At 41.0% G+C, this 14,155-nt stretch overlaps 1 protein-coding gene across 1 annotated transcript in view; it reads left to right on the top strand.

Moving 5' to 3' along the window:
- Positions 1-14,155, top strand: part of LOC136434743 (transcription cofactor vestigial-like protein 4) — a 36,125-nt gene that overhangs the window by 18,641 nt on the left and 3,329 nt on the right. The window contains exons 3-4 of the mRNA XM_066427784.1: positions 2,929-3,118; positions 13,465-13,745. Coding sequence (XP_066283881.1) covers positions 2,929-3,118; positions 13,465-13,745 — 471 coding nt within the window. The remainder of the gene's footprint in view (positions 1-2,928; positions 3,119-13,464; positions 13,746-14,155) is intronic.

Genomic DNA, 14,155 nt, shown 5'->3' with positions numbered 1-14,155 from the left:
TAAACAAATGGTTGGAGTTATCAGGTCTTTAGAAGCCTTTGAAGTGAAAGGGCCAAACCATCAACACCCTGTGGAGGGGTGGAGCAAGTCTACAGGCTCAAGTCTATTGACCGAAGGTGTGGTGTTACCTACTTAAAACTTTGTAATGCCTTCAGAAATTGCCTCAAGAATTAATGCCAAACACGTGTGTCAACCCTGCTCATCTTCAATGATCTTGCTTTGTGTTTGGTTCTTTAACCTTCATAAAGCATACCTGTAGCCAGGATTTTTGGGGGGAGTTCTGTGTTTTGGGCTCTTTAACCTTCATAGAGACATACATAGCTGAAAGTTGATATATGTTTCAAAGTATTACCTACACATACTAGATACTGCAGTTCCATTCTCAGTTGTGAGGATGAGAGAATGCATAGCGGGTCATTATTCCTAAAGAAGGCCATACATTACATCTGTGGGATTGTATTGGGTTGGCGTTATTTTTGTGCTGGACAAATAGTATTTCTTTAATATAATATTCACTGTTTTTATGAATTATGGAATCGCTCTTCTGTTGTAGCTTTGATATTACCTTCAAAGCTGGAAAACCATTTGGTATGTGTTTGATATGTGTGGCCTTCTACACGACATTGGTCGTCTTCCTGTTCTTTGTCTGACTTAACTTGCTATAAGACTATACTCTAACCAAACCCTCCCAACCGTAGCAACAGTGTACTTTCCTGGTTGTGAGGAGACAGTTCAGACATCCTGGTGGGGCTAAGCTGGGCAGTCAGGCAGCAAAGTAAGTCCATGTGGGCCCCAAACAGTGGTAGCTTTGTTGTCTCCAGATGGGTATGTTTTGGCCAGATACCAGATACTGCAAATATTTGGTGCCCAGAAATTAGCCAGAATTTCTGGGATACTTTCAGGGGCCCTGAGCGATCCCGGAGCTGTTTGCCGCATATCTGAATCTCCCTCCGGCCAATGGGAGCCCGGGAGGACTGCATAATTCGTGAGGCAGGGTCAGGTTTGGGGAGGAAGTTGGGTATTGTGGCTGCAGGGTTAGCATAGCTGGCGGGATTACAGTGGGGCTGACTCCAGCAAGGACAGGCAGTTTTTACAGGGCAGGGATTCCTGGCATTTTTGGCATCCTTGGAACCTGGGACCCCCAAACAAATGGGGGGAATTCTGTGACAGGTCGCTAGGCCACAGTCCTGGCTGAAACAATGCGCAGCTTGCAGTAGCTACAGTTTGTTGGCTCTGGAAGGAGATTCTTTTCTGTGCAGCTTGGAACTTAAACCTCACTCACTGTGTGCGTGCCTATATAGTGTTGACATGGAGTCTACCAAGTCTGAACCTGGCAAGTACTACTTCACTCTGACTGTATTACCTTTGTGAAATCTTAGCTCTAACTTCGTATGCAATCTAAAGCTAAGTTTTAGAGAACATATTAGTATACTGTACTACTGTGTGCCTAGTGTAGGTCCTGTTATGTCTGGAGTTATGCAGATGGTAGAAGGATGAGGTAATGGTTAACCTCCATGAAGCCTTGGGGCTGTGTGTGTGCACTAGTCTGAGTCTAACTTTGACTTTGGGGCTGTTTTGGGGGAGGGGGGTCATCATAGTTCAGTACATACTAGTTAATCAGAATAACAGTTCAATCTTCATTTTGATATCATTAGATATGTACTTGTGGAGACTGAATGACAAATGAAGTAGTGTTTAGAGGAGACGCTTCTTGGTTTGCTGTCATCTTTAGTAAAAAGGTATCAGAATTAGGAAATATTTTCTAGCCATAAATCAGCCAAATTAGCGTCACCTTGTTTTAGTGGTTTACTGTAAATGCCTTTAATATTCACAAGGATTTAATTTTGCAGTAGGGACATGATGGAATCTAATAGCTGTGGTTTTTAGTTTGCTGTTTAAATGTTAGGAGGTAGACGGTGAAGAGGTTAAACCCACGAACATTAATCCACTGTGAAAATTTCAACATTCACAGTATTCCTTGAAGCACCCCCCTCTTCACAGAATGGATAAGCCTTCTAAGAGGATGACACTCAAATTATGCAGACAGGATTGGAAGAAAATGGGGTCCTGGTGATTCCTATGTTTTTTCTAGCTGAGTAATAGATTGGACAGGGTAATTACAGGGGAGCAGTACAAATTGGTCCTCTCTGTGGGGGATTAATAACTAGCCACAACCCCATCCCCCCAGGGAATGACACTGATATGGGCACTGCTCACTGTGAAGGAAGATGCAGGTTGCAGGGAATGTTCATTATATAAAATATTGTATTAGATAGATTGGTTAGCCTAATAGAATGTTATCTATGTACCAGTGAATGCCATACTTTGTACCTTGTACAATTGTTGTGCAATAAAGTTATTTTTATTATATAAAGTGTAATCGTATTGTAGGACCTTTTTACTTTGCTTCAAGGAAGTGAATTATTGTTTTCACCTTGTCTGTGTCTCTGTGTGTTTCTGCAATTTACAGTATACATGTACACATTGAAGCACAGGAATAGTTTGGAAAGAGGTTTGGATACACACAAGTTTGGTATTTATGTCTGTCAAGAAAGTAGTTGACATGATTTATAGTCAATTTGGACAGTTTTTGTCATGGTGGTCCATTTTACAAGTGATTGATGACAATGTTGTCTGTGTTATGGTAAAAGTGAGGGGTATGTACTGTATAATATATACATGATTGTATATAGTATCCTACGTTTATTTTATAGACTGATGACAATGTTGTGTGTGTTAAGGTATCCTCTGATAATAGCTTTTGTTAGGTAGGTTTTCTAGTGAAGTAATCAATCAATCTTTCTTTCTCGGCTCTACAGAATGGGGACTGCACTTCTTATTGTAGCTTTTCTAAGGTAGATATTCTTAAGAGTTTTCAAGAGTATTTTCACATTTGAATATTAATCAAAGTTCTTCTTCCTTTCACAGCTCTACAGAATGGTGACTGCAGCTCGCGGCCCTCCCCATCTCCGCAGCACTCCCCCGTCCTGAAGGAGCAGCCCTCCAAGGTGGAGCGGCACAGACGGAGCTCGGAGCGGCGCGAGCTGTCGCACGTACTCGGGATGGACGAGGAGCAGAGAGCCAAAGTCGCGACCATGAAGTGTGCGGGCACACAAACGTGAGTATTCAAAACATAAACATATTCACATTGTAGTCTCTACAAGACTAACTACGCTGGCTATTCTATGGGGAGAATTAATTGGCCAGGGGAGTTTTGCCACTATAGGGTTTGGCCAGGTGCAGTCAGGAGGGGAAATGTACAGACAAACACAAACTGCCCCATTCACTCTGTACCAAAACATATGGACTCCTGTGTTGTTTGCTTGTTTGTTTTGGTTTATACATACCAGGGTTTAGGTGTTGTGGTTTTGGTGGTCACTCAAAGTTTGGAGAGAGACTGGAAATCGATTCTGTTGTACAGTAGTAATCATTGGAAATACATATTCGCAATGTTATGATGTTGTGGTGGAATGGTCACAGCAAAAAAGCGCGAAAGTTAAACCAGTGCGAATATTTCAAGATTTGTGTTTGGAGAACAAACTTCACTTGCTGCACTCATAAGAGGAGGACCAATGATGATGGTGATGATGTACTTTGTGTAAAAACCTTCGAAGTTGGTCTTGTAAATGAGTCATGCATTTCATGTAGTCGCCTTGATGCTGAATATTTATCTGTACATGTGTGAAACTAGGTGCATATATTTACTTCTTTGTGCAGACAGGCTTCTTTGATGTGACTACCTCTGTTGAGTTTGTGGTTGGGTGAAATACGGTATTGTCGGACCAATCAAAGCAGCCAGGAAGCCGTTAAGGTCGTAGGTCAGACATGTGCAATCAGGTTGGTTGTTATCAGCACACAGTTGCCCTCAGGTCAGGGTAGGCACATTATGAATCAAACATTATGTTAGACAGTTCATGATGAAACCCAGATGGTAACTTTCTATTGATCTGAATGCTCTCCTTTCGGCCTCAGAATATACTGTAGATGCTTTTACTTTTGCTTGGGTTTTATTTTGTGGTTGGAGGGAAAAGGATGTTTTTGCAGTGTTTGAAATTCGCGGTTGAAACAATTCTATAATACAGTAGAATTACAAAACAGATATGAGTGGTGTTAGGATTTTGCAGTAAGTGGGTTAGTTGTCACCATTAAATCATACATGCTATTATGATTATAGGAGTTTAACACCTGAACAACTAGCTTGCCTAGATGATCACTGGTTATTTCTATCCTGGAACATATATGTACTACATGTAGTAGCTATCATGATGATAGATATATCAATATCAAAGCAGTAAGTAGTTAAAACTTAGGAAGTAGGGTGAACAAATAAAACAACTTATGGAATGGCAAAGTAATATTGGTAAGGTGTGAAGTCTGCCATCTCTGATTGCCTTGTTATTAAGTATGATCAGTGACAACAAAAAAAACAGCTTTTCAGTGTGGAAGAATTATAGCGCTAGATAAAATGTTACTCCCTACAGATAAATTTAAGGGTAAGGAAAGTTAAAGGAACCATAAATTCCAAAGCTATAGATAGATGTCTGACACTAAAAGTAGAACCAAATGTCAGGGAAAGGAAACAGGCTGACCCCAACCAGAAAAACGGCAGTGATGAAGATAGTGGCCTTGGATTGATAATGAAATTACAAAACAAAATGTCTTTGTTACAAATACAGCTCTGTTTGGAAGTATAGATGCTGAAAGCGACCATCCTCGACCCTCAAGATTAGGATGGGACAAGGTAAAGATGAAGGAAGTATGGGGGTTGGAAATGAACAGAATACAAAATGTAGCTTTACTCCATTCAGATACATGAATTCTAGTTATAAATTCTGAAGCCACTGACAGGCACTAAAAGTAGAACCAAATGCCGGAGAAGGAAACAGCCTGACTCAAACCATTTCAGCCAACTAAAAACACTGGGGGAGCTGGGCACACCAGACATTGATGGAGATAGTTGCTGATGATAGCCTCCTACCACCTCCTCAGGTCATGACCTTGGTGCTTGATTTTCCCTCAGTGAAATTCCTGTCAGTGCCTGTTACATGTAGACTAGCTCCCTGCCTTAGAGCTTTCACAACTGTGTGGCCAAAGGGTCTAAAGAGATGGTGTTGTGCTCTGCCATTTATACCGAAAGGTGTGGGAATGATGTTAATTTTTAAAAATAACATATTGAAGTTGAACTGTGACTGTTGTAACGGTAAATCAGAATCCGTGCATTGAAAAATGTGTCTTTATTCATTTGGTACCAATGTTTTATCTGAACACAAGAGTACTGTGGACTAAAGAAGGAGAAATCATTTGTCAGTGTCTGTTAAATCTTTACTCTTGTAACGGCTACTCCTCTGGTTTGTCTATTACGAATAGTTGAGAATATCTGTAAGGAGATCTAACACCTGCTTTGTATGACAGCTTTATTGGCAATTACTAGGTTGTCTGTTATCTTGAATATGAATGTGTTATGTCTCTATCCAGGGGCAACTTGGCTTCCTGCCCCTACAAATGTACATGTATAACCTAAAAAATAAGCACTTGGCACTTTTTCTAAATACTGTGTTTTATCCGTGTCAAAGTTCAGGTGCAATTCAGGTTTTACCAGGTTGGTACAGGTGGTGGGATCTGACATCGTTAGGTCAGTCTTACTATAATGTTCGCTGACCCAGAACGATCAACAAAGTTGCTGAACACCAACAAATGTAGGAAGGATCATTATTGGACAAAGTGGTAGAGAAGATGATTACTACCTGTGCGGTATGGCCTGCGGGCCTGTCAATCAAACTATGAACAGACAGCTGACCTGATGAGTCAATGGGCTGTACCAGTTGTTATGTCATACCTGGGCAGTGATAACAATAAATATGGGTTTCCGGACTGGTCTGTATTTTACTATATCCCAGAGGCTTCTACTTGTATCCCACGGGCTTCCATAGAATGAATTGAACGCCTACAGCGCTGTGAATATGAAAACCGGACATTGGGATTGATGTTCTTACTATTTTCTTAACTTCTAGCGCGTTTGAGACATTTGTTTCTTCGGGTGGATATGACATAGAAATCATACAACAAGTTGTTTTCCGCATCACCCTCCCATGAGTCTTACTGAACTGTCCCTAAGTTCGAAAGGCTTGGAAAGTCTTTTGTGCTGAGACATGTGATTTTCAAATCCAGGTTTTCCTTAGACTTTTGTCTTTTCAAAAGTTATGATCTGCAGTTAAATGCTTTTCATCGACAGTGATGATATATGTATAATGACAGAGACAATTTGTCCCACAAGAGTTTAGGTATGATCTAGAATTAGGAGCACAGTGATACAGGTCCCTTTAGCTTGTGTGTCTTGCTGACTACGCACTGGATCCCCAAGCCTAAAGCTTGATTTGTTTGTGTACAGTGTACACCATTGTGGTCCGCCTGTGTTGTTTTGTTTGGTAAATGTTGAGAGTGTGGTGGAAGGGGACAAGCACTGTTGAATTGTTGTCTTTGCATGATATTTCACCAGTCATGCACAAAAGATTGTTTCAACCCCCCCTCTTCTTTGATCTATATTATGATTAGATTGTTGAGTAGAAATATCTCAAGCTGCTTCAAGCATGGACAGGTTTAGCCAAGATGTCTGTGCTACTAAAGATTTACGTCGAAAATAAACCTATTACAGTGGGTCCCTGATGATGTAAAAAAGTGTAACAGAAAACCTGTAGTTTTTACCTGTGATTTAGGAGGTTTAAAACCTCCTTGCTTTTAGTTAGACTCTGAAGGTCTAAACTTGATATTAAAGAGACATTTTCTAAAAGGGTGACTCCTGAATCTGCCATTTGCCCCTAGAGGGTCCAACCCTTGCCCTGAGACTGAGATTTATTTTCCAAAGTCTTGGAAGAGGCACCTCCTGGTTCTCCCATGTTGGAAAGGTCAGGCCTGAGAGGTCCCCCCTGCACCAGCACACCTGGTACAGGCATGGCTGCTATTCCTGGCATGTCACCGGGGACAGGCTCTGTCTGGCCGAGTATAAACAGTGCAGGGCAGCCGCAAGGCACTTCAGGGCAGTGTTCTCGCCAGCCTGAAATTTTTACCCGTCATTTCAATTTTGCTGGCGGGAAAAACATATCGAGCGCCGAAGGCGCGAGGCGTCGCGCCGGAGGCGTGACCATGATAGGGGGGTCCGGGGGTATTCTCCCCCGGAAAATTTTGGAATCTAGACCCTCTGAAACGCTATTTCCTGCATTCTGAGGGGCAAATTTCTTGGTAGAATAAGCTTAGTTTAATAACATCTCTTTCGGTGAAAAATTACACAAGGGTTTCAGGCTTAATTTTGGGGGGAGGCGTGCCGTCATCGCGGTCAGATCGAATGTTCACACACAAGCTACATTTCTATGTTGTATACAATCGGCAAAGAAAAGAAAATCAAGCACAACAAAACTTTATTACGTATCTACGTCCTACCAAAAATACACACAGAATAAGTCGGCAAAAATAAAAAATTTTCAACAATGTCCCGTGTGCTCCCTGTAATTATTGAACATAATGAGGAATCTGACACCCTACTTTGAGAAAGAACGCCATAAAGACGTCCATTTTTTTTCTCCCATGTTTTCCACGATTAATTTCTCCGGTAACTGCACTGAATGTCTTCAAAAGTTGTCGATTCAAGCCTTCCAACAGCCGCTTCGTCGTGCGATCCTTGCGATCCCCACCATTCCCTTAACATCTCGCAAATTCACGCTTAGCTGAAATCACGCGAGTAGCGAGACTCGCATGTCATTGGTCGGTATTTCTTGACGCGACGGAGACGACGCACTGTGATTGGTGGAATAGAATATCTGACGCCTGTTTACCATTTCTTACGGGTAGAAAGCGCATGCAACTCAGCCGCCGCGGCTTAAAACTTTAATAATGTTTTACAGATTACAGAAAGCCTGATAGCTATAGGAATATTTCTGAATTTTTAGGCTTCTTTGATAACAATAACTGACGGTGAACCGAGAGGGACAAAACAGAAATAAACGTCAGCCGGGCTCAGCCCGATGCGACCAGCCAAAACTGTGGGGAGGGCGGCGCATGACGCCGAGTTTTCGGCGGCCACCAAATATCCACCACGGCGCTCTTTCTGTGTGGCTGGGGTTGTCGCCGGCGGGCATTAGAAATGATCTAGATCGCCCTCGTCGCGAACTTCCGATGATCCTCTGGAGTTTTTGCAAAATTCTAAACTCTGTCTAAATATCTTTACATACCGATTTTTGTCCATTAAAAATGACGGGTTGGACAAAAATTTTGTCCGTCATGCGCGACAAAAACCCGTCAAATGACGGGAGGACGGGCGCTGGCGAGAACACTGCTTCAGGGGTTCACAGCTTCATGGGCAGTTATGCAAGGAAGCATGCAGTAAATGCCTGTACGTTTGCAGGGATTTGACGTTCGCGATTGGGAGAAAAAGTAGTGTTTGCAGTTGAAACAACGGGGTAGGCTGGCAGAAGCAAGAATTTTCGTGGTGGTTTTGATGTTCATCGTCACTGTTAACCACTGCAAAAACTTCTGAATCAACATTTACAGTAGCTCATAGATGTGGAGTTGGTATAATTCTAAGTTGGTCTCCCTATGCATACCTTTATGAAACAGCTGTATTGGATGTGCCTATTAATGTACATGTAGAAAAAGCCACTGTTGTTGGCAAGTGTGCTAGCTACAAAATGTACTGTAGAACCAACATTAGAATTTCCTGTGTACAGTAAAAGTCAGCACAGAAAGTAGGTACAAGTCTCATGAGGTCCCAGGGAGATCTACTTGATCCTGGCCGGTGTTACTCGATGAAAAACTCTTCCTGTCCAACATCCTCAGATGGAGTCAAGTCAGATCCTGGTTCAGGCCTTTTCTCCGTAATACAAAGCAAGTGCTTTACTCCGGTCTGTACCATAAACAGTTCAAATCCTGTTGCTAAAGTTGTGTAAATGCCGCAGAACCTATACCATAACAAGAACTGAAAGCTTGAGATCATAAAGACCGTCCAATGAAAACAAGTTATGTTGCACATCCCGTGATGACTTATGCACTCTCCCATTAGGCAAGCTAAGCAGTCATTTATCTTTCCTTCCGCAAGTGTTTTTCTCCAACTGAAGACAAATTTAGCAACTGTTTGTGAGGCTCTTGACATGTTACAGCAACATTTTCCATGCACCCAGGCCCCACTCCACTTAAAACGCTGTCTTGAAATGTATACGTGTACATGCACATATAGCTCTCTCTGGTCAATGTCACTTTATCTATCACTAGCTCCCGATCTGACACCATAGCTCCTTTTTTCTTGGCTAACCTCATATAACCTCTTTGCAGAATGGTAACCACAACCAGTAGAAGGATTGTGTATACTGTAAAATACAGAAATTTTTGCTGTGGTTTTATCAAAATTTATGTTCGCGGTTTTCACGGTAAGCTCTTCGTCGCGGACTTAAAACCACCGCAAAATTTTTTTGCCGGTGTTTCTGTAGCACTACTATTGTTTCAAAGGCAAACTTTAAACCACCGCGAACACGCCATTTTCTCCGTACCGCAAATTAGAACCACGCAAGCTTAAATGTATTTACAGTATTCCATCAACAAATTGCTATCATGTAGATATTCTTGTTTTATAAGGGTCTGCGTGCCTTTTTCTGTGTGGCGTAGCAAGCAATTTGATTCATCATTAGTAATTTAATGGTAGCTTTCCCACTCTAATTTGCAAGAACAAGTTCCTTTGCTGTTGAGCATTGCCCAAATTATCGTTAATCGCTGCCGGCCTATCCTATGTTTACCACTAAGCGTTGCCAGGATCCCCCCATGCAGACCCTCTTTTATACCTCGATTTTTATTTTTTGGAGGATGCACTAGTATAGAACCTATAGAACTCTATTTGTCGTTTTATCTGCACTTACACAGGTAAGCTTTTATACTAGGAGGATTCCGAATACTTGTTAGATGGTTTAGTGGCATGTGGAATTCATCAGACCAGCCCTCTGTCTGATGCAGGAGCTGAACCCTTGCCCCTTTATTACATTCCTTCACCCCAATATCCTGCCCACAAGCCACTGGATTCTATAGATACAAGAGGTGTCTGCCCTCCTGACATGTTTGGGCCACAGTATCTTGATTTTGTGGTTGACATTCCCTGGAGACTGTTCTATCTTTTGGGGTAATGGGAAATTTTGAACTTCAAATTAACCCCTTGAAATGGTATATCCTGTATTTTCAGGGTCAAGTTTTGTGGCACTGATAAAATTTTATTCAGTGTCATGAGGTTTTAATCTTTTGCCTGTCAAGGCCATTTGCAAAGAAATGGTTGAAATTATTTTGTGTTCCATCCCTACCAGCAAATTATGTCCTAGGAATAAACAGTTGGTGCCAGGGTTGTCTTTAGGACCCTTCCCTCCACCCTGGGGACTGGAAAGTTGCTTGTTGATACAGAAAATAATTTCACCTTGTTGGTCCAAATAATCTGTTCATGACATGAAAATTTATGAAAAACATATTTTCGTAAGCTTGAATTCTTGGTAGTCCTTCGAATTACATGCAAGTTAAAATGACAACTTTAACAATGAAAAGTAATTAACATGTCATTGAGCTCCCAATTAACAACTAGAGTTCCACGACCTCATACCTTCGCCAAATGATTTTAACCTTTATGACTGACGTATCAGGGGTGTTTGTCATCAATTATAAATCATACCAGTTGATCTTCTTCACCCAAAAAACAAAAGTATGAGCTTAACAAAGAAGATTATGCTAACAAAGTAACATTTATCATGAATTATGCAAATGTGGTCCTTATTAGCATAATTTGATTCAACGATGTTCACATTCACATAACTTCCAAATGACACAAGTATGAAATTGCCATCCTTTACCTGTATGGAATTATAGTAGTTTCTCATTAATTATGCAAAGTAGGCCTACATTTGCATATTTTTTATCTATCAAAATTCCTCAGTAATAAATGTCACATATGTCAATAGTCATATTATGGAACACAGCGGGTTTTTTAAATTGTCTCATTAATTATGCAAATTAGAATCTGAACCAGAACCAAATCAAAACCTTCTCGGTGAAGGTAATGAGTGGAACGGAAGAAAAAAATTCAAGCTGGAGACAGCCCTGATTGACGTTGTAGAGAGATGTCATCCCTGAAATAGAGTTTGTACAGCCATACATTCCATCCCTCCCCAGTATCCTGTTCACATCCACAGTAACCTTCCCGACATGTTTACATCCTGGGTTTCCCTCCCTGGGGAGATCAGGGGATCCTACTGGTATGCCCTGAATGCTGCTCCCCTCCCCATCTATTACATCCCTGTCATACTCCCTAGATCCTAACCCTCCCATCTATTACATGCCTCTCATCACTGTCATATCATGATATCCTAAGTAGACAGTGCTGTGGTAGAGCCTTGGGGACAAACTCTCAGTGGAACTGGTCATTGGGCTTAAGAAATTAAAGAAATTAAAGAATGCATCATGCTGGCTAGTGAGGGTGTTACAATACACTAGATGATAATGTTACTGACATGAAAATGGAGGTATAGTTTTTGGCATGACAATGTGTCTGTCTGTTTCCAGATTTTGTAGTCAGCATAACTAAAACAAGAGCTTTTAAAAAAAGCTGGCGTTTCGGCTACGTTTATAAGTGTGAATTGTCTTTTCCCTTTACTTGAAGTAAAATCTGCCAGAGGAAGTCACTCAAGGGCTGTTCAGTCTATAAGAAAAATTGTCATTTTGGGAAATGAGTACTGTTTTAATAGAGAAAGGCAGATTGGGGAAAGCAATTTTGAAGTTACGTCACTTCACTTAAGTGCTTTTGAAAAAGCTGGTCTTGGCCTACAACTTGTGCTTATTTGTAAAATGTATAATAGGCTCATTATAAAAGCTATCAATGTAATTATGTACATGGCACGCAATAAAACATAAAATTTGAAAAAGCACCATTGAATCATCAGCACTATGGTAATTAAGTGAAATAGAAGTTCATAACAGCTAAGGTTCTATCTAAAATGACTACCAAATGTCAAACAAATCAACAGCTACCTCATCCGTATTATTCTGGTTTCCGCATTTACAACATTTCTTCCTTATTTTCCTGGGTAATTTTGCTAAAATTCATGAAAATTCCCATAGTTTTGTGCCGAGGGGCGCCACTTTCCACGTCCGTGTTGTCTGAATGAAGTCGATACTGAACAATGGAGCATTTGCTACTGTAACAAAGAATCGCTGTTTTGCAAACAACATCAAGAGCCTCTGTTTACATCGGGGATAGAAGTTTAGTGGCGAGTGTTTTGCAAGAATCATCTTACCGCGCATAGGAGCCGCTGCACGGTATTTTCCATTACAATGAACAGAAAAATTCGAATGCCGGGTTTGGAATCTATGAAGTCCTGTTCATAAGACAAAGGCCTTGTATATATTAAATGAATATTTAAAAATAACAAATATAAAATATTTCTTTATTTATTAATGAAAAAAATGATATTCATAAATATGATATTGATAGATTAATATAATATCAATATATATTTTTGATATTCAATATCTAAAAAGAAAAAAAAAATTCATGCACGGACACGAACCCGCTTCGCGTTGCCAGATCGGCCAAGCTGCGGTACGTACTTACTTACTTTGGACGTAATACTATAACCTCACTATATGGTATCATTTATGCCGATTTTTGCTCGTTTTCTTGACGAAATCATTTTTTTTCTTCTGCAATCTTGTGGAATAGATGTAATATGGTCATTTTTCAGGATATCAAAGTCCGAAACCACAATGCAATGATATTTCCGAACAGTTGTAGCAGTTACATGCGGTCGCCGTCCTGTGTCACATGCAAATCTAGCGTGCCTGCCTTTTCGTGCTCTCTTGCCATATAAGGCAACGGCTATACAAGGATTTGAGAACGTATTGCCATATAAGGTCTTATTGTGTGCGACACAGTGTTGAACCAAGCTTCCCTGGTCCTTGCTTGAAGGTAAAAGCCAGGACAATGCGTTCCGGCGCGCATGCGCCGAAACGCAAAAACGGATGGATTACAATGACATTTGGTATGTGGGTATGTCTTGGAAAGACAGAGAAGGTGAAGGTCGATTTTGGGTCCCCTGGTATGTGACCTTGTTGTCATCTGCAATGGGGTGTCACTGCTTTCTGTTTTTGTGCCAGTTTTGTGACACTTTTCTTGGGTTACTAGACTGTCTGAAAAACAGGTCGTTGACCTTACTTAGTTGAAACCTGCAAGGGAAGCTGTATGAAGGATAATTTAATACCAAAAAATCAAATTTCAGTTGACATGTTATAATATATTCTAATTACAAGTGTATATATTACATTTATCATATATTACATATCACATGTGGACAAATATAAGAGCAAAGGCTACAAGCAACAAGGGAAAAGGAAAAGAGTCCATTAATTCTGTGAACAATTTCTGACCTCACTTGACTTTCGCTGTGTTTTCTGCAGGCATCTCACGTCAGTAAAAGAGACAGCGAACCTCACAGACGAGGCCCTAGAAACGATAAACAACATGGAAGCCTCGGACAGAGAAAGACTCTTGATGTCGATGGCATCCAAGCCGATGCTGATCCCGATGTCGAGCCTCCACAGCCCCCTGCCCCACCCACCACAGAGACCGTCGGTCATCACGTGCGCGCCGGCGTTCAGCCGGGTCTCGCCACCCCCCGCGGGCAACGGGGTCTCCACAACAGTGCAGGGCGCTGCCAGGAGAGAAATCATCACCACGGGTAGGTTACACGATTTTCTACTTTTTAAAGGAGGAAATGTTCGCACATGTTATGTCAACAGCCAATTACGATGTAATGAAAAAACTCTGTGAATTTGTCTACAAATGTTTCAAGAAGAGAGAAGAAGCATGTAAATCATAATTAAAGCATAGCATTTTTTATAGTATTCTTATGATACTGTAATGCATTTAGCCCTCTGCTGGGCATGAATATGCAATAAACTTCATTGTCATTGTCATTTAACAAATGACATGTTCTATGATGGAGTGTTTAGCTGAGTGGTTTTAGGAAACCTGCTTCTAGACAAGCATAAAAAGGTATAAAGTTATATTGAATGCTTGTTGTTAGTTGCTTTTAGTGTCTGTTTGTCTTGCTGCTAAAAGTTGGAGAATAGCTTGTTAGTAAGCTGA

The sequence above is a fragment of the Branchiostoma lanceolatum genome, chromosome 5, assembly GCF_035083965.1.
Source record: "Branchiostoma lanceolatum isolate klBraLanc5 chromosome 5, klBraLanc5.hap2, whole genome shotgun sequence".
Lineage (NCBI taxonomy): Eukaryota > Metazoa > Chordata > Leptocardii > Amphioxiformes > Branchiostomatidae > Branchiostoma > Branchiostoma lanceolatum.
This window is presented reverse-complemented; position numbering and strand designations above follow the sequence as displayed.